The following is a 20,013-nucleotide window of genomic DNA, read 5'->3' on the forward strand; positions in this document are numbered from 1 at the left end:
AGTGATTCATTTAACAAATGAGCAAGAAAAATCATAAAAGAGAGGAAAAACTCACTTAACAAATTTGTCACCTAGCAATGTAAATTTTGGGTTCAATCGTGGTCGGAAGTTGAGAACTACCTATAGTCAGCTCATTTCTGTGTATCACAAGAGTCTTCTGCAGAAGTCTCTTTCAAATACATTAATTGATCCTGATTCCAGAAGCAATTTGAGAGAGTACGGCTGCCTGGATTAGTTTTAATATAGTTCAATGAGCCAAAGCAAAATAGAGGACTTGTGCTTTCTACATTTTGAATGCTAGGTTTTGCTGGTTAAAATATCCTGACTGATTTTATGTCATCAAATCATTTTCAATTCCTAGTGAACACATAGATAGATTGTAATAAAACCTGGTCATAAAACAGCTGAAGACCTGGTTCTGCCAGTGGGCCTGGGGAACTCAGAGCAGGATGGAGCCCATGAAATGGCTCGTGTGATCTGCTGTCGCTGGGTGGGAGGTGGGGGGTGATTTTATTATATTAATTTGTTTTATTCTTCTAATTTTACTGTTTTAAATGTGGTTTTATATTCTGTAAGCTGCCTTGAGTCACCATGGGCGAATAGGCAATATAAATACACAAACAAGCAAACAAACAAATAAATAAAACATCCTAGTTGACCATAATTATTTGAAAAGTGTTCTCTTACCATTCAAATTGAATTGGCTTAACAGCCATTATAACTCTTAAGTAGCTGAGAAAAATTCAATATTTTTGAAATCTGTTGTACTTATTCAATGATTCAAAGATGTTTTGTGACCATTTCGGGATACACGCAACATAAAACAGAGAAGCAGAGAGCAACTGAGACAACACAATGTGGAAAAATGCAATACAACAAGCTCAGTGAAACATAGATCTAAGTTTTGGTTCCCTCTGTAAGGTATGCCATAGTGAGCTTCAAGGGGTTTGTTTATTTATATAGCATATGGCACATGTTTAGCCAGGGATCACCAAGGTGGCTGGCTGCCTCTGTGAAAGTGCAGTGTTATCTTTACCCATGGGACACCTGAATGCTGGTAAGGTTATAGCTGCAGTAGTGGGATTCATTATTATTATTTTTACTACGGGTTATGTGGGCATCACTTGGTGGCCATGGCTTGGTGGGCGTGGTATGGGAAGGTTACTGCAAAATCTCCATTCCCTCCTTACCCCACTAACCTGCTTTCCAGCTCCGTTCTCCTGTGCAGGGCAACAAAAGAAGACCCAGCTGGTCAGCTGGGATTCGGGAGGCACAGAATAGATGGGGGCGGGGCCAGTCAGAGGTGGTATTTGTTGGTTCTCCAAACTACTCAAAATTTCCGCTACCATTCTCCAGAATTGGTCAGAACCTGCTGTATACCACCTCCGGCTTCAAGGGATATTGCCTGCTTTAGGCAGACTAGACCAACGTTGTTTTTCAGGGGATCAAATGCATTCCTTCTCACTCATGTTCAGTTTATAAATAGGTAATTAGCATTAAAATCTGTATCCTGCCAATGTTTTCTCATTTAAAATGGAACAAAAGCCTGCACTGTTGATCTGAAGCTGTTAGAATATATGTATACAGAACTAATTTGTAAGAAGGAAACACAATCCAAAAGAGAGACTAACCCTGTATTTGTCTTTGAGAAGCCTTTACTCTTATGATTTCTAGATTTAAGTAATCTTACCTCATGCAATTTCCTCCAAACCCCTTCAAACATGTGGTATTGTAAATGTTGCAACTAAATACTCTTCCATTTCTGCATAGGCAAGGAGGATAGATGAAACAAGATGGCTGGGTTTGAAGTTCCATTAAATACATGATCAGATACAGTGAGAGACTCCAGAGGAATCATATTCTCTGAAAATAAATTCCAACAGAGATAGACAGCATCTCCTGTGCTCAACAGCTGTTCAGAGAGAATTATGTTTCCATTCAAATTGGTTCACTTGCCCCAGGTAAACCTTTAAAAACAGAAATGTTGCATCAAGATTAAAGTGATCAGACCTAAAAGTTTGACAATTAAAACAGTCAGATCACACATTCACTTTTGATGTATAACTAATTTTTATTTGAAAATATGAACGTAAACATTGTCTACAGCATTGAAGATAGAGCTCATTCTGTCCCATTCTGTGTGTGCGTGTGCAGTATTTTATAGGCAATTAATTTTATTCTATAGTCATTAATTCAATTAATATTAAGTGAATTTCCCTTTCTTTAGCCCGTCCTACTTTAGTTACAGACTCTCATCATTGCATATACTACATGCAGGCATTTATTGGCACATGCAGGTGTTGTATTATGTGCAAATTTGTTGTAAGAAAAAAATGCTGAGCATTGACTTTACTGGGAGTTGGAAACCCTAGCAGGCAGGATCAAAACACAGGATAAAAACACTGGGCATTATATGGGACTTTTGTACATATTTATATTGTAACTTCTAGCTATCTAAAGTTAATCTTTAAAAAGTTATTAAATTACTTTTTGGATGGGACTGTCAAAGGTACATTCCTTTTGAATAAATACAATATGAGTTATGAGAAAACAGTTGAAATTATTTGATAAGATTTAAACCATCTTATTTTTTTTACCATACTGTTATATTACAAATATGTTTAGATAATGATTTCTTGTCCAGTCTCAGAAATGCAAGGTTTTAAACCAAAGTGATTAAACTGAACATCTGTGTTATGATTTAACTATTAGAATATAAAGGCTTTTATGTTAGATTTCAAGACTGCAAGAGGTTTATTTTCATGAAAATTTGAACTTTACTGCAACCAAAGGAGTATTGAGTCTTAGTGACCAGATTTGGACTTTCTGTAAGATTATCTCTTCCCAAATGCTTAAATCATGTCCATCACTTTTATGTCTGATTGACAACTTTTTCTCTTTTCTTCCATCATTATGGACTTTTCAGAAGAGCTGAGTTTTTTCACGATGTGTTCAAAATAAGATAAACAAAATTATTTGTAATTTGAGTGATTATTTATTTGTAATACTCTTTATTGATTAATCTAAAGGTACACCTTCCACATTTTAGTTTAATAGACCAATCTGGTCACAGAGAAGTATTAAAAAGATATAATAAACAGGTGTAATAAATAAATAGTAACTAACATCATTTTATTAATCCCTTTTCCTATTCCTTCTATTAAGTTTGTTGCCTATCATTAAAACAATCCACTAAAAAGACAAACATAGAAACATTGGTGAATTTCTTTTAATTAACAGTACTAAGAGTCACCCTGAATACAGCTAATCCCAAATTGTGTGTTTAGAAATGACATACCAGGACTTCTAATTAAAATATCTCTGGTATCACCCTGCTGCATCTGTTGCCTTCTAAAGAACAGTTATGCTCTTTCATTAAAATTAATGATTAAACTTTTCCTTTGTGAATCCAGTAATGAAATTGTTCATAACCTATCATTGTTTATAAGCCTTTAAAAGGGAGATAATAAGGGGAGCCTCCAAATCATGTAACAGTAGCCTCCTTCATTCATCAGTAAAGATAAAAAATACAAAACAGTTGATGTTAAATAAACATAATTTTAAAGGAAAGAGACAACTGGTGGTATTTCTAGCTTCAGAACCAGAACTGATAAAATAGAAACCTCTTTCTCCCAACTGGGTAACAGTTCAACTACTTCTGAAACCACTATAACAACTTTACAAAAAAAACATGCAAATGTTACAAACAAAGCTTATGTACCTGGAAGTTCAAAACACAAACCCGTAGCGTAATTGTTGGCGCTCGTAAAAATAGAGAAATCCTGTTGTTTAATTGAGACCTTCTGGTATGAAATATCTGATTTACCAATAGATTTTTCAATTCGAGAGGACTCATTAAATTCCACCTCCACTTCCATCATCCTTGATGGAACAGGAACACACATTCCTGGCCATTTAATTATCAACCCAGGAAGATGTATTTTATTGTGCTCATGAACAAGAGGAGATTACATGGATTGTTGGTTAAAATCAATTAAAGAGCTTTTCTGACTACAAAAGGAATAATGTAAAAGATGCCTAGAAAAGAGATCCTCAGTATTATACTTAATATCCAGTGCTATTAAAACACTGATATTTGAAACTGAAAAACAATTTCTCACATAATTTTGAAGGGAAAAAAGGTAATGTTTGGTGGTAGGTTTTTTTTTTTTTAACTTTCTCTGATATTTAAAAAAAATGTTTTGGTTTTGAGCATGATTATTTCCCTCCTGATTCTCATTTTTTTTAAAAAGCATAGAAATTATGTCAGACAACACAAATGAAAATACAGATTCGTCTGATGCTTAAATTAAAGATAAATGTATATTTTTAATATTGGCCTTTTAACATTTTGCATGCAGATGTATACTTCCTTGAGTTCTTGTCATATGTAATACATATACAACCGTAATAAAAGGAAGCAAACTTTTACTGCACTTAAAAGAACTCCAAGCAGATTTTTTTTTACAAGAAGTATGCCCAATGGATGAAGATAAGGATTAGCTGCAGAAAGAATGGGATTAATTAGTGAATTTACAAAAAAAAATGGAAGTGGCAATATTAATAAAAACACTTTTCTTTCCATACTGAAATGGAAAGAATGACAAAGATCTTCATTTTATTTTTGCTGGTTGTAGAAAAATTATGTTTTGGTTTATATTTTTCTTAAGTCTGATGCCACTACGATATTTTATGTCTTTCTAAACAATTGTTCTCTTATTATTCACATTTTTCAATAACCAGGACATTTTTAAAGGTGCTAATCTAAGAAACTACAGACTTTAATTTAGTTAGCACTAAAAGCTAATTATAAGGCAAGGATGGTTTTGTAGATGCATCAAATTACCTTAACTGAAATAAATTATACCTTTATATAAAATGATTCTCACTGGATTTTTAAAATATTTCTTCATCTTTGTTTACAATGTATAGATTTAGTATATAAAATACAATTGCAATATCTGATCATCTTTCCAATGGGGGAATTCCTAAACACTTGGTGTTTGGATATTTCCTGGTTAAGAAATAATTAAAAACAAAACAAAACACAAGGGAGCTTCACAAATAGGTAATATGAATGGGGATGCAACATTTTCTTGTGTTACTGATGGGAAATATGTAACACCCAGATTACACAAATCATTTTATATGCTGCACATAACAGAAAGGAAACAGCACTTCCCAGGAGAAAAATTAACTGAATGTTCTACTCAGTCCTCTCTTAAAGTTTTCAAGGAACTGCAAAGTCCTAAGTAAAAAATTGAATAAACTGATTTCTACTAGAATAAATTATGCATTAACATATCGAAGGTGTAATTATTTTGGAAAAAGAAATGGGACACTTTGACATAATGATTAAACAGCAGCAAGCCCTGAATTTTATTCAAATGATTTGAGGCACTCATCATACATACAATTCCTGAAGAGATAAACTGCAATTTTTACAAGTTTTAGTCAAATTCTTACAAAAAATATAGGCCTTTTCTTCCCTCAGTGGAATATTTTATATCAACAAAATGCGTAACTTGGTGAAGCTATTCAGACGGAAGATGACTGATTATATAAGGAACACTAAAGTGCAGAGGTGGGATGGTTTTCCTATAGAACAGAATGAAGCCTATACAGATATCTACATTTTAAAACTTTTATATCTTTATCACATTATGCCTGCATGTGTTATTTGATCAACTTCTATTACTCCTTGATTAAATCATAGCACATACAGACTTATATATTCCACTAACAAACATAGATGTTAATATACAATCTGGCATTCTTCCTAACTGACTAGAAAATGTGACATACTTAATAATTCCAATCAAGTATGATTTGAGCAACAGTGGCGCAGTGGTTAGAGTGCAGTACTGCAGGATACTTCTGCTGGCTGCCTGCAATTTGGCAGTTCAAATCTCACCAGGCTCAAGATTGACTCAGCCTTCCATCTTTCCAAGGTGGTTAAAATGAGGACCCAAACTGTTGGGGGCAATATGCTGACTCTGTAAACTGCTTAGAGAGGGTTGTAAAGCACTGTAAAGCGGTATATAAGTTTAAGTGCTATTGCTATTTATTTATCATAAAGGTCTGAAGATCTGAAAGTATTAGTGAACTCTGTAGTTCTAAATAATGCTTTAAAAAACCCCAGATATATTGCATACTGTACAATTAAAAATTTACTATAATTTGTCCCTGATTCCCTTAGAAAATTCTTGAAATTATAAACTGTTAATATTATTATGGATCTTTTGATCTTTAAAAAAATAGTGTTGAACATGCTCTTTGCACAGAGATACCAAAGTATCTTTGCCCCGTTATTGTTCTATAATCCTCAAGTAGCTACCAAAACAGATCTTAAGACTGCTTCTCTTCTCCAGTTCCACTGAAGCTATAATTTATTTAGAGACAGCAATATATTCAAAATAATGTTACCATCCAAGGTATCATGGGAATACCAGGTTGAACAAAAATGATTGAAGCAAAGTGTGGTCGGTCTGATGTAATATTTAAATGGTGGAAAATGGACTAGTCCATCCTTGCCATAGAAGATGTATTTATGCCAGCCACTGTTTCTCAGCTGAATTTACCTCACAAAATTGTGCTATGGAGATACAATTGGAAGAGGGAGAATATGCACACTGCCTTAAGCTCTTGGAAAAAAAATATTTAAATAAATAACAATGAAATTGGAGAACGGTGATATTACTCAATATTTAGGTTTTTGTGCAACCTAAACAGTCCTTTGCAAAGGTAACCTATGTGTGTATAAAATATACTTTCAATATCTATAGTTCTATTCCCATAAATAATTTGATCTCCCATGCAATAAATGCACTTTCTGAGGGAGGCAGCAAATGCTTATAACTATATCTGCAACATGCTGAAATATGTAGAAACAATTCAGAAGCCTAAAAAAATTAGGATTAATTGGAACTTCCGGTTTGTCGGCTTCGCCAGCGGCAGGGATTCGCGATCCTGCGCGATCCCTGCGGCGCTAGCCGTCTTGGTGCCTCTGACCCTGACGGATCTGGAGGCTAAGGCTGCCCCGCAGAGGCAGCCGAAGATAGGGGGGATCCGGAGAGGGGTTTGGGGGTGTTGCAGACCCCCTCCCCAGCCGGCTAAACCCCCTTTTCTCAAGGCGGTCGAGCGGCGGTCGCAATGGCCGCCACAAAGAAGCCGGCAGCTGGGTAAGACTGAGCAGGAGGAAGAGGGGAGAAAGTTTCTAAGAGAAAGTTTTTGGGCTGACCCAGGACTTTAAGAGACGCCTAATCCTGAAAACTATGACTTCTTGAACGATACTTTGTTTCCAGAGGAGAATTTCAAGTGGCAAAACTGAGGTGCTGAAAGGGAAAGTTTACTCTCCTTCCCTATGGAATCAACAAATGGCCATTGAGAAACCTGTCTTTTGTTTATAAAAGGTAAAAACTTGGCTTCTTGTTATAAGTGGGAAGGGAGAGGACAAAAAAATATTAAGATCTTGCTGGAGGAGATGCCTGGAAGATTTTGAGACTGGAAATTAATTGCAACAAGGCTCTAAAATACAGATTGGGCTTTTTTTCTTTTCCTTTTTATTGATACCACCCCAGGAAGAGAAAGTGAGAACTTTGTGCTTTGTTTGGACTGATGTCTCTGGGACTTTGGGGAATTGTTCTAACTTTTGAAACATTTTGGTTGCTTTAAGAAGAAGAACAAAGAAAAGATTTACAATGGCTTTATCTGTTGATGAACTTAAGGAATATGAAAAAATAAAGAAAGAACGTAAGGACACTGTGAAGGAAGCCTTCCTTTTTTTAGAAATGGCGCTTGCTATTTATCAGCAAAAACAACAACAGATAGAGGAAATAGAAGAAGAAGAACAAGAAGAACAAGAAGAAGAAGACGCCATCTTCAATGAATCTAAAAATTTAATTAAGAGAGAAAGGAGAAAGAGAGGAAGGAAAATGAAGGACTTAAGACTTAAAAAAACACTCAAGAAAGAGAAAAATAAGATGCAAAATCAACACAATGTTACTAAGCAAAAGAAAAAAGGAATACAACAGAAAGGGGAAGCTAAAAAGGCGGAGATTATTAGAGGGGGAGGTAAAAAGGCCAGGTGGGAGAAGAAAGGAAGGGAAAAGGGGGGAAAAAGCCACAAAGGTATGAAACTAGATGGGAAAAAAGGAATTTGTTTCAGGGATAAAGGGTGATGTATAATTTCTTTAAAAAAGAAGATTCTGCAAGGTACATACATAAGATGGTATTGTAGTATTTGTATTAGAAATAGAAAATTATAATGTTATAAGAATTAATAAAAGATTAAAATATTGAAATGTTTAGTAATGATAGGCTTTAAAATTTAACAAAATATTAAAAGGAATGTTTAAAATATTAAGTTTAATTAAAGAGTTTAATTGACTATTGTGTTGATTTTACTATAAACTTATTATTTTAGCATTTGTTTTTTGAAATTGATAATTGGAATGTTTAGATTTATTATCTAATTATATTAATTATTTTGGACTTATTTTTTTTTTTCTCTTTTTAAAAGTTAGCAGGTAGAATGTACTAAGCAGAATCAGATTGGGTACTAGGCGTTATTTTAAATATTAATTTAGGGGGAGGATAGAAAGGCATCATACTCTGATCAGTGATTTCAGGAGAAATCCTTTTTTTTTTTTTTGTTATTGTAGGGAATGAGATAAATGGATAATTTGGAAAGAATGGACAAAAAATACAAATATAATGATTTAAATTAAAATGAATTAAATAAAATAGAATTAAGAAGAATGAAAAGCGGGGAGAAGTTATATAGAAGATATAGAATGGTAAATAAGATAGGTAATGGTATATAAGATGAGCACGAATTTAATTGAGTCCATACAAAGAGAGGTAATCTGGGGCCAAACTACTTTCTTAAAAGAAGTTTTATATTTTTGTGTTTTGTGTGTTCATGTTTGTTTGAGAATTAATAAAACCTCGGAGGAATGTTCGATGAGAATAATGGTAATCAAGTCAGAGAGAAATGTAGACGATGATTATAAATTGGATAAATATAGAAAATAACAATAATAATAATGAAATTGAATACGAAAAGAGAAATAATGAGAAATTTGCTAAGAGATATTTACATGTCCATATGGAAATGGTGTAAAACAGAATTATGTTGTATAAAATAATATTTTACTTGACTTGTAAAATTAATAATGGAAAGAGGTTTTATGTATTCAATGGTTAATGATGGTTTGTTTGTCTTTAAAATTAATAAAATTTGTTTCAAAAAAAAAATTAGGATTAATTATCATGTAAATACATTTGTTTGTACATACAGTATTGAGAGTCAGTTTTGTGTAGTGGTTAAGGTGCTGGGCTAGAAACTAGAAGACCGTGAGTTCTAGTCCTACTTAGGGCATGAAAGGCAACTGATTGGCTTTGAGCCAGTCACTCTCTCAGCCCAACCTACCTCCCAAGGTTGTTGTGGGGAAGGAGTGAGGAGTGTTATGTATATTCATTGCCTTGAGTTATTTATAAAGATAATAAAGGCATAACAATCAAACAAATAAACAAATAAAGAGCCTTGCAGCCATAGCATAAATGACCGTACACTGAAAACAGGACTGGCTGCAACCCGCATGGAAGCTCATTATACATACAAAAGCCAAGCACCAGTGATTCTGTATTATGCATACATGGATTTGTCCTATTAACATTTATTTCAGAACATCTGCCAGGTAACCACCAAAGAACATAGAGAGCTTTCTTAAATACCTTTAAATCATGTTTACAATTTTATTTGGTATATTTTGGATTACTTCTCTACTATGTGAGAAATTAAGTACATATACAAATAAAAAGTATAAAATACATAACTACAAAAAGTTAACCAATGAGGAAACTATTATTCATTGAACCATCTAGGGGTTCAGGTTTCTCATCACTTGATACCTGGTCATTTCAAACTGAAAATCCAATGACTTTCTGCAAGCCAAACTTTACCATGCAGCAATGATCTTGGCCTCAACCCACTAGCATCCTCTGGAAGAAGATCTCTTTCAAACATCTTAGCCAAGATCTTCCTTCATATAAGCCTTTGTAGGTCTTTAAGAATTAATATTTTAATCCCCCTGCCACTAATCTCCATACAGATCAGTTGAAACTCTGGCTCACAGCCCAGTTCATAGAATACTTTTCTAAAAAAAATCCTCAGTGCAAATTACAGGGGGGGGAAAGGAAGACAGATTAACAGCTCTAATGCGACAAATAATTGATCCAAGTTTAGAGCTCTTACATAATTTCTTAGTAGCAACTGTTCGGTTTCTTGCTCTTACAAATCATTTGCTTGCTTGTGAATCCACTGGATCAAGCAAGTTTCAAGTTTGTTGCTTTTTGGCTTACTCTTACTTTTGTTCTCTGCCTGTAAACTTTCAGAAGAGCAAGTACATCATAGTCACTAGGAGTATAGCAACAATTATGTGACTTTGAAGTTCCCTAGTGTATCACAACAATAATTCACAAAATTGTCTTTGATAAACCTCCATCTTTCATGGATCCCTTAAATGACTGATTCTCAGAGGAAGCTGAGCTTCAGGGTATCTTCTGCAAACTACTACACTCACAGACCCAATCTCCAACTCAAAATTTTTCATAATCCTAGGATCCGATTCCTGAAACTCCAGTTTGAATTATCTTACACCAACTTTAGGAGATATAGTATGTATGTATACATATACATATAAAATTTAGAGGCACTTTAAAGTTTGCAGGGAAGAGTTCTGTTGGAATAATTTAATTGAGAGCTGCTATTACTCCTACGTAGCACTGCATTTTGAGCAAGAATGTGGATTAGCTAAAGTGGAGTGGAGGCCTCAGAGAACACCAATATAAAAAACTCTCAAAATAATGTGGGGAAATAACATTTTCAGCCTTTGGGGAAGTGGTCTAGCCAGGACTTTGACTTATAATACACACCTAGATTTCTGAACCTTTTCTATGTCTATTTTCTAAGTTCAACAGTAACGCCTATGTTTTTTAAGTCTAGGGTGGGATTGGTTGTTCTTGCTGTCTTCCATCTGCTATTAATGTCTTCTGCTTCTCTGATCATGATCATTAGACAAAGTTCATTTGCTTTGACCTACTGGAATAAGATACTAACGATGAACTTCAGCTCTCATCTATAATATAAGAATGATAATGCTAATGCGTTTTCTATGACTACCTTAAGGGTTCTCAAATAACATATGCAAAAGTATTTTGGATGCATTAAAAATGCTATAAAACCATTGTTTTATATGGGGATGCCTGCATTTCTGTCTTTCCAGAAATGTCTAAAAAAGCTGAGTGGTTCTTCTTTAGTCTTCCCTCTATTTCCCCTTATTAAATTACTGCATAGTTTATTTTATCCATTTGTTTCAGGACTATCATGATTGCTTTAACTGTCTATAAATATTTATATGATTTACATAATTTTTAATCCCACAGTAGTTCATTCTGTTATTCCTTGAGAAAAATCTTAAAGGTTTACTGTTGGTCAAAATAGGCATTTTATCTTATCTTTCCTAGATGCAATGGAAGAAATATGAATCGGAAGATGCTCTTGTTTCACAGAGCACAATTTAGAATAAATGATATATATCAGTTATGAAATCATTTTATTTGGCAGAAAATCTGACTTTCTTAAAGCCATTCTATCAGCTAGCATAACTTGAGACATACCCCATTTCCCTTTCAGAATTCTGAAAACAATATAACAATAATCCCTATATATTTGCATGAAAAATAAATTTGCAAGCATAATTATTCACAAAAAAATGTAGCATAATATTAAAAATGGTGTCAAGGAAAAATATAAGGAATTATGAAAACAGGGATGGCATTACAGGGTAAAGATATTGCTTTAAAAAGGAATTTATCTTACATTATTTGCTTAAGTTAGCACATCTCTAGAATAACATCAGATCACATGCAGAACAGAACACAGGGTTGTTTTGGTTTTATTACTCTGTTCCCCACCCCCCACCCCCAATTAAAAAGGATGGGCAGACACAAGACAATTGCCCAGTAACATGTAGTTATTTAAAATATATTACTGCTGTATCAGTTTTTGTCTTTTCAACCAACTCACTCTCTACAATTTAGGATTTATGGAAATTGAACTGCAATCTTTTAGAGCTTACTATATTGCTCACTTCCCATCTGATCACGTAATAACGCAAAAAACTTATCAGGTATTCAACCTGTTCTATAGTTAAAGCCATGCACCCACAAATGCACCAACACAAATGTATATAGACAGGATACACAGAAAACTTTTGGAATCACTAACTTAATATCACTATTGGATCCATTAATAAAAAAGGAAGAAAAAAATAGAAATGTAATGTTTTCTCTATTATATTATTCTTTTCACATTGTCTACACCAAGCTATGATCAATTAGCTACCCAAATGCATGCATTCCTTCCAAATTATTTTGTTTAATATCATTATTTAGAACTAGAATAAAATAGAATAACAGAGTTGGAAGAGATCTTGGAGGCCTTCTAGTCCAACCCTTGTTCAGGCAGGAAACCCTATACCATTTCAGACACAAATGGTTGTCCAAATTCTTCTTACCTGCCTTCTGGAGGCAAGTCATTCCACTGATTAATTGTTCTGTCAGGAAATGTCTCCTTAGTTCTAGGTTGCTTTTCTCCTTGATTAGTTTCCATCCATTGCTTCTTGTCCTGCCTTCAGGTGCTTTGCAGAGTAGCTTGATTCCCTCTTCTTTGTGGCAATCCCTGAGATATTGGAACACTGCTAATGTGTCACCCCAGTACATCTTTTCATTAAACTAGACATGCCCAATTCCAGCAAACGTTCTTTATGTTTTAGCCTCCAGCCCCCTTTGTTGCTCTTCTCTGAGCTCTTGCTAGAGTCTCAACAACTTTTTTACATCTTGGTGACCAAACCTGGATGCAGTATTCCAAGTGTGACCTTACCAAGGCATTATGAAGTAATATTAACACTTCACGTGATCTTGATTCTATCCCTCTGTTAATGCAGATAAAGTTAATCAAAGAATACATATTTGAAAGATGAAATATATGTATTAAGCTGGTATTCTACTTCTGGAGCCACAGCCTTAGGACATCTGGGGAATTTTAAGTTAGGGCCTAACGTAGGATTTTTCTGACCCAGGTAGAATGTTATCATATTTGGTGTTACCAATTATTACTGTGCTGACTTATTCAGTTGTTGTTTTCAAGTGATTAGCTATGTTAATGAAAGTATTTGTTCAGCCAACAAATGGATCCCCAGAAAATTAAGAATTACAGACCGATTTCACTCCTAAACGTGGACTATAAGATCTTAACCACAATAATGTCTGAAAGACTGAAAAAAATATTAAATGACATCATTAATCTGGACCAGAATGGTTTCTCCCAAATAGGCAGATAAAGAACAACACAAGATTGTTTATGGATGTTCTAGAATGTTATGAGACTTATTCTAACAAACCAATGGCACTTATGTTTTTGGATGCCCAGAAGGCGTTCGATAATTTAAATTGGTAATTCCTCATGGAACAACTATCTAAGATGCAATTTGGTGAAAAAAATTTAGGACTCATCAAAACAATATACACAATACAAAATGCAAAAGTAATATTAAATGGAGAAACCAAGGATAGTTTAAAAAAAATAAAGGAGTCAGGCAGAGATGCCCATTAACCCCATTGCTATATATATTATCTGCAGAGGTATTGCTGATCCAGATAAGGCAGAATCAAGATATTAAAGGATTGACTATCAAGAAAAAGAAGTATAAACGTCAAGCCTTTGCTGATGATATGGTATTCATTATAGAAGACCCAAAAGAGACACGTTATATACTAATACGAGAAATAGAAGCATTTGAAAAGGTGGCAGGGCTTAAAATTAACAAAGAAAAGACTAAAATAATAACTAAAAATTGTACTAAAAGGCAGAATGAAGAATTAGCAAGCAAATTAGGAATGCAGATAGTGAAAAAAGTAAAATACCTTGAGATTTGGCTTATGGCGAAATGCTCTTCGATTAAAGAAAATAATTATGATAAATTGATATTTCAAATTTAAAAAGATCTAGACAATTGGGCTAAAATACAATTTTCATTGCTGGGGAGAATAGTGACTATAAAAATAAATGTTTTACCAAAGTTATTATATTTGTTTCAAACAGTGCCAGTCAAATTAAAAAGAAAATTATTTTAAGATTTAAACAAAAAAATAGCAAAATTTATTTGGCAGAAGAAAAAAGCCCAGATAAAATATAAGTTATTGCAAGATAACAGAAGTAAGGGAGGTTTTGGCCTCCCTGACTTTGAGCTATATTATCAGGTGGCAGTAAGCACATGGATTAAAGATTGGATTAATTTGACAGATAAAAGAATACTAACGATAGGTTATGACTTGCAGCTTGGCTGGCACGTTTCTCTGGGATGGGAAAAATAAGTGTCATACTTATTTTCAAAGACATTGGGTTAGAGACACCTTATTACATGTCTGGGGAGAAATTTAAAAAAAACACCGCTATGTGAAAATACCTCTCTGGCTATCGACGATGGAAGTGTTGATATATCCTAACGCTCTAGATTTAAATAAAATGATAAAATATAAAGAACTTCTAAATGAAAAGGGGGAATTAAAAACAGAGAATCAATTAAAGTCACAAGGAATTGAAATAGGATGGTGGCCTTATATCCAGGTTCAAACATGATATAAAAAAGACAAGGAACAATTTGGTTTTTGTACAACACAACTAGAATTAGACAAAATATTACAAGGGGTTGGAAAAAAATGATTAGTAAATTATATAACTATCTATTGGAATACAAAATGGAGGAGGAAACAGTTAAAGAAAATATGATAACCTCAGCTAAAATTTTTGGCTATAGTACTGATCTGGAGCAATGGGAACGTATCTGGCAAGTAAATTACAAGTTAACAATGTCGATCTCCTATAAAGGAGAATTTATATAAAATGTTTTACCGCTGGCATCTCCTCCCAGTGAGATTAGCCAGAATGTTTCCCAACATGATAGCTAAATGCTGGAGATGCAATCATAGCCAGGGAACGTATTTTCACATGTGGTGGACTCGCCCTCAAGCACAGAGATACTGGCTCAAAATTAAAACCTAATTAGAGGAGCTAACAAAACAAAAGATCAAATTTAAACCAGTTGTGGCATGTTAGAACCTAGCTTAAATAAAAAATATCAATATCTAATATTGCTGCTAGAATTTCCTTCGCCCAAAACTGGAAACAGGCTACAACTCCCTCAGAAATAGCAATAATCAACAAGATATATGAATGCACTGAGATGGTTAGATTAACGATGTTATTAAAAAACAAGGAAGAAGAAGAATATCTCAGGATATGGGATGTATTGTACAAATAGCTAAGGAAAAGATGTAAAGATGCCAAATAATAAAGAACAAGAAATTGTAAAGTAATATAGCTTATGTGTAACTTATATGTATATATATCTAAAAATGTTTAGAATAAGGAAGACTTTCATATACTTATAGATAAAATACTTGTGGATGTTATTAATCAATGTAAACACTGTTACAATATCATTGCAAAATGTGGAAATTTGTTTTTAATTGTTGAAACATTGAATAAATGTATTTTTTTTAAAAAGAAAGTATTTGTTCAGCCTATGTTTTTCTATGTCCTGTCCTGACCAGTTATCGGATGTTCAGATTTCAAACAGATACAAGTCTCTGTGTGATGCCCTTTGTGAGTGTTTATTTGTGTAACTATCCTAGGACACCGGTATTCTTCCACAACTGATACTTTTCCTTTTCCTTCCTTTTTCTGGCCTCATCCTTCCCTTTTCCGTACGCAATGTATGCTTCTTAGGAAATGACTCTTTGACAGTGGATTTCACATTAGAGAAATCGTAATTAGAAATAAAATTAATAATGGTTACAGGGGTTACACATTAACCATCACTTAAATGAGAGACCCAGGATTAGAAATGATAGCTAGAAAAGAAATATGAAAATGGCAGTAAAATATCAAAAGATGGTTACTGTTAAACTAAATGAAAACTTTTAATGTAGGTCCACAAGTTTACACGCAAGGATACAATCCAGGGTACTTTATTAAGGCAAATAATTTAAATTGGGTGCATCCAGTCCAAATATCAACTTAAATGCAACAATAAATGCAATAATATTGCAGTTTTTCTCAAAAAAAAAGAAAAAGGTGTTGATGGATAACTTTCAGTACTTGAAGATGGCAAGATAAATCTAGAGGTGGAAGGCAGATGGTATAGCCTTCCCAAAATACTGTATTTTGAATTTGTCCCTCCCAAAGCATTTATTGCTGCCTGAGGCAGCCAACACAGTTGACCCCAATAGCATGGGTGAACATTTATCTTCATTAATTGGCAACTCTGATTCTACAGAACTCTTTGCATGTAGCTGTAGCAAGCAAATCTACAAACTCGCTTTCCATTTTATAGTTTCATTTTAAAAAAGCACAGAACTACTACACATGAAATACCAAGGAAAGACACTAAGGATAAGATTGTTTCACTAAACATGCTTCTACTTTTTCTCCCACATTCAAACACTTTAATCTGGAGAATAGCTTCAATACTAGATCCAAAAATATAAGAATATATAATTAATTAATTTTAGAATATAGGTTTTTTTTTTCCTCTTAGATTCTACAAATCAGTGGACCACAAAATGTAATCTATTACTGGAAGAGTACTGGCTCATAAAGAGAATGTCTATGAGATTAACATCTGGCATTTTAAATTTGAGTAAATCCATTAATTGAGTAAATCCATTAATTAATGCTTTTATCTCTCCCTCAGGAAGCAGGGAGACTTGTTGCTCCTCCAAAGGAATAACAATAAAAAAGAGCCTACAGCTTTTCAAAGTAAAAAAAGTCCCAGATTGCATTTTTCACATCCGATATTATTTTTACAATGCATATATTTGCTTCAATTTTAGCCACATTGCTCAAAAATTGAATCAAAATCTTTATTGTAGCTGTGTATTCCTGTATTGATGAATAAAGTTTTCTTTTAATTTGCAAATTTAAGTAAACATTAAAATGTTGTTCTTCAATTAGCATGATTTAACTATGTATGTGTATAAAACATTTGCTGTGCAAAGAGCCAAATCAATATATTCTTGATCAGTATATGACAACAATTGGTGTTTAGGATGCTTGGAAAGATTCATTGTCAGATGAGGCCTTTTCATCATATTTAAACTTTTGCATTTCAGTGTTTTTCTCATAAGGCTGGGGAGTAAAATAAAAGGATTAAAATATGTGTGTTGCTTTTATAAATACACAGAATTCAGTAAAAAATCAAAAGGTTTGATTATGGGTAAAAATGACCCTTTAATCCTATGCATAGTAATTCTGAAATCTAGCTCAGTATGCTTCACAGGACACATAGACAACATGTACAAACAGCTTGCAAAAAAAGAATTAGCCAGATTAAATAAAATTGTCATCATACTGACTCAGGCAGAAATTGACTCAGCGCATTCATGACCATACCATTTCTATTGACAGGCCAGAAAAACTTCAAAATCTAGTCCATCCTGTATTCTGCACTTTAGTCATGCTGGCTGAGCATGATGGGAGCTGATGTTCAATATCTGGCGGCCACCAGATTGCAGACAGTTGTCTTACAGGCTAATAAGCAGTCACTGGTTCTATGCTAGCAGCTCTAGCTCTATAAACTCAGAGAAGGAAACTGCACACATACACCCGCTTCTTATTCACATCCTGGATTTGAACACTACTATCCCATAATACACTTTCATTGATGTATCAGCCTCCTCCACCATTTACTCCCACCTTCCATTCATCATTCTCTAGAATTCAACCGCTGCATATTATAGCTTTCCTCAACCTGATTATTGAACAGCAACTCCTCTTAGCAGCAGCCAGTACAGCTAATGGCCACATTAGGTAGAAGCTGTCACTCAACATCTCTGGAAGGCTTGAAGTTGGGTAAAGCTGGCACCCTGACTTACTTTCTCTCTCTCTTTGACATGACTGGATTCCACTTTTCCCTTTCTTGGTTGTTTATCCAAAAAATGCCCTTGGCTCATTCAATACAAAACCTGTTTATTTCCTACTGTGACCAGCTTTATTTCATTTCACCAATGCCCTGCTTCCACACATCACAGGGCAGAAAAGCTTTCACAAAAGTGGGTGAACTCTTCCCCAGCCAGCGGCCTTTCCAAAAGATAAGCTTCTTCGTTTTTTTAGCTCCATTCACGATGGTTTTTCAACTGCTGCCAAGCTGCAACGGTGGGAGATTGAAATGCACCCAGCAGGAAAAACTACACAGAATCGTTCCCTTTGCACCCTGATGTAGACCACAAGGAAAGGATGATGAGCCTTTTTCTCACCCTGTTTTTCTTCTCTAACCCTCAGCCAGAAATGGAGAACCAAATAAATAAATAAAACCCCAGAGTGGAGGGAGGACAAAACCAACCCCCTCCTGGATACCATCCAACTGCCTGAGGCTCAGGGGCTTTTAGTAGGATGGTACCTGGTTGGAGAAAGTTGGTGCCTTTTATTTGGTGAGGGGGGAGTCTGGGCTGTAGGTACCCTATTGCCTGTAAGGTAGGCCACCTCCTTGGCTTCACTCCAGCGGCTCGGGGGTCTCCTGCCTCCCCCACTCCCACTCCAAACCGCGGACCTTGGTCATCTTCGCCCCCCTCCCCCCCCAAAAAAAAAACACCTTACCCGCCTCTTCCTCATCGAAGCTGTTCATGCAGGGGAAGTAAATGGCCAGGGCTTCGAAGGAAGCGGACAGGCTGAGGCGACTTTGCGAACGCTCCATGAAGAGCCCCGCGCCGGGGGCGCCGCCGCCGGGGGCTTCGGCCGCCGCCTGCGATTTGGCCAGCTTCGACGCCCCATTCTTCACTCGGAGTACAGCCCGCGGCGTCTTGGCTGCTGAGGGGGGCCTCGGGGAGGTGAGAAAAAGGGCGGCAGGAAGAAAGGTGAAGCGAGTCAAGGGGAGACGGCGAGGAAAGAGGAGCCGGGACCCAGGGGGGCGACGGAGAGGGTGGAAAGAGCCGCAGAAACGCCGGCGGGGCGGGAGAGAGAGAAAGAGAGACAGAGAGAGGGGAAAAAAATAAGCCGCGGCTAGTGGTACCCAAGGGAAAGAGAAGGCTGGGTTGAGGGAGGCTGAGCTGCTGTTGTCGGGAAAAGGCTGATGCTGCAGCCGCCAGCCCCGGCCCGAGGGATACAGAGGCTACGACTGCCACTGATGCAGCAGTGCTTGGGATGCTGAAGTTGCCGACGCCGCCAGAGACCGAAGACGCTTCCGCTGCTCCAGAGATGCAGGCGGAGAGGACCACCTGCTGCTCAGTCCCGTCTCCCCGGACGCCCTCGCCGCCTCCGCCGCCCGGTTCCCAGTCAACTACGTCCCTTGCAACTCCTTGCGGCGGGCGCTGCTCTCGCTCCGCTCCTTCATTCACTCCAGCGTCGAGGGCGGAGTCTGCCGTGAAGTCATTCCTGGAAGGCAAATGCCTCCAATCGTAGCCGGCTGGCGAAAGACGAAGGTGCTGTGGGGGGAGGAGGAGGAGAGAGAAACGCTAGTCTTAAAAGGGGCTGAGCTACTACACTGGTTGGCGGGGGTTGTTGCTAAGCGAAAAGCGAAGGCGCGAGCGTCCCCCTCCCTCCCTTTCGGAGTCCACTACCCAGTTTTCGGCTCGTGAAGTTCGGCTCCAGAGCGCGACAGTGGAATATTAAATACCATCCATCATTTGGGATTATTTGGCTGCACTATCAGGTGGCTGGAGAAAAGGGTGCTTTTTAAGGGCAAACCCTCCGTGTCTAATCGGCACCTAGCTCCCTGAATTAAAAAGCAATGGGGGTTATTCCTCCTTGGACTTAAAAAGAAAAACTATAAGAAAGAAACTTCATAGTGGCAGAATATATAGAGCAGTGGGACAATCTGTCTAGAGAGGCTGTAGTAGGTTCCCCATTTCTGGACCTTCACCTCTCACGGATGATTTGCTTTTCCTGCCCAC

The 20,013-nt window shown here is 36.1% G+C and overlaps 1 protein-coding gene across 2 annotated transcripts in view; it reads right to left on the reverse strand.

The window, feature by feature from the left end:
• The window catches only part of RIMS4 (regulating synaptic membrane exocytosis 4), a 108,776-nt gene extending 89,246 nt beyond the window's left edge, over positions 1 to 19,530 (reverse strand). The window contains exon 1 of one of the 2 annotated variants that reach the window (XM_026664878.2): positions 18,722 to 19,530. In XM_026664878.2, the coding sequence (XP_026520663.1) occupies positions 18,722 to 18,818 (97 nt within the window). In that variant the 5' untranslated portion in view covers positions 18,819 to 19,530. The remainder of the gene's footprint in view (positions 1 to 18,721) is intronic. The other variant, XM_026664877.2, reaches the window with a different exon arrangement.
• Positions 19,531 to 20,013: the final 483 nt, after the last annotated feature.

Source organism: Notechis scutatus, chromosome 3 (genome assembly GCF_049901735.1).
Source record: "Notechis scutatus isolate UNSWTSFEM ecotype Mainland chromosome 3, rNotScu1.2, whole genome shotgun sequence".
NCBI lineage: Eukaryota > Metazoa > Chordata > Lepidosauria > Squamata > Elapidae > Notechis > Notechis scutatus.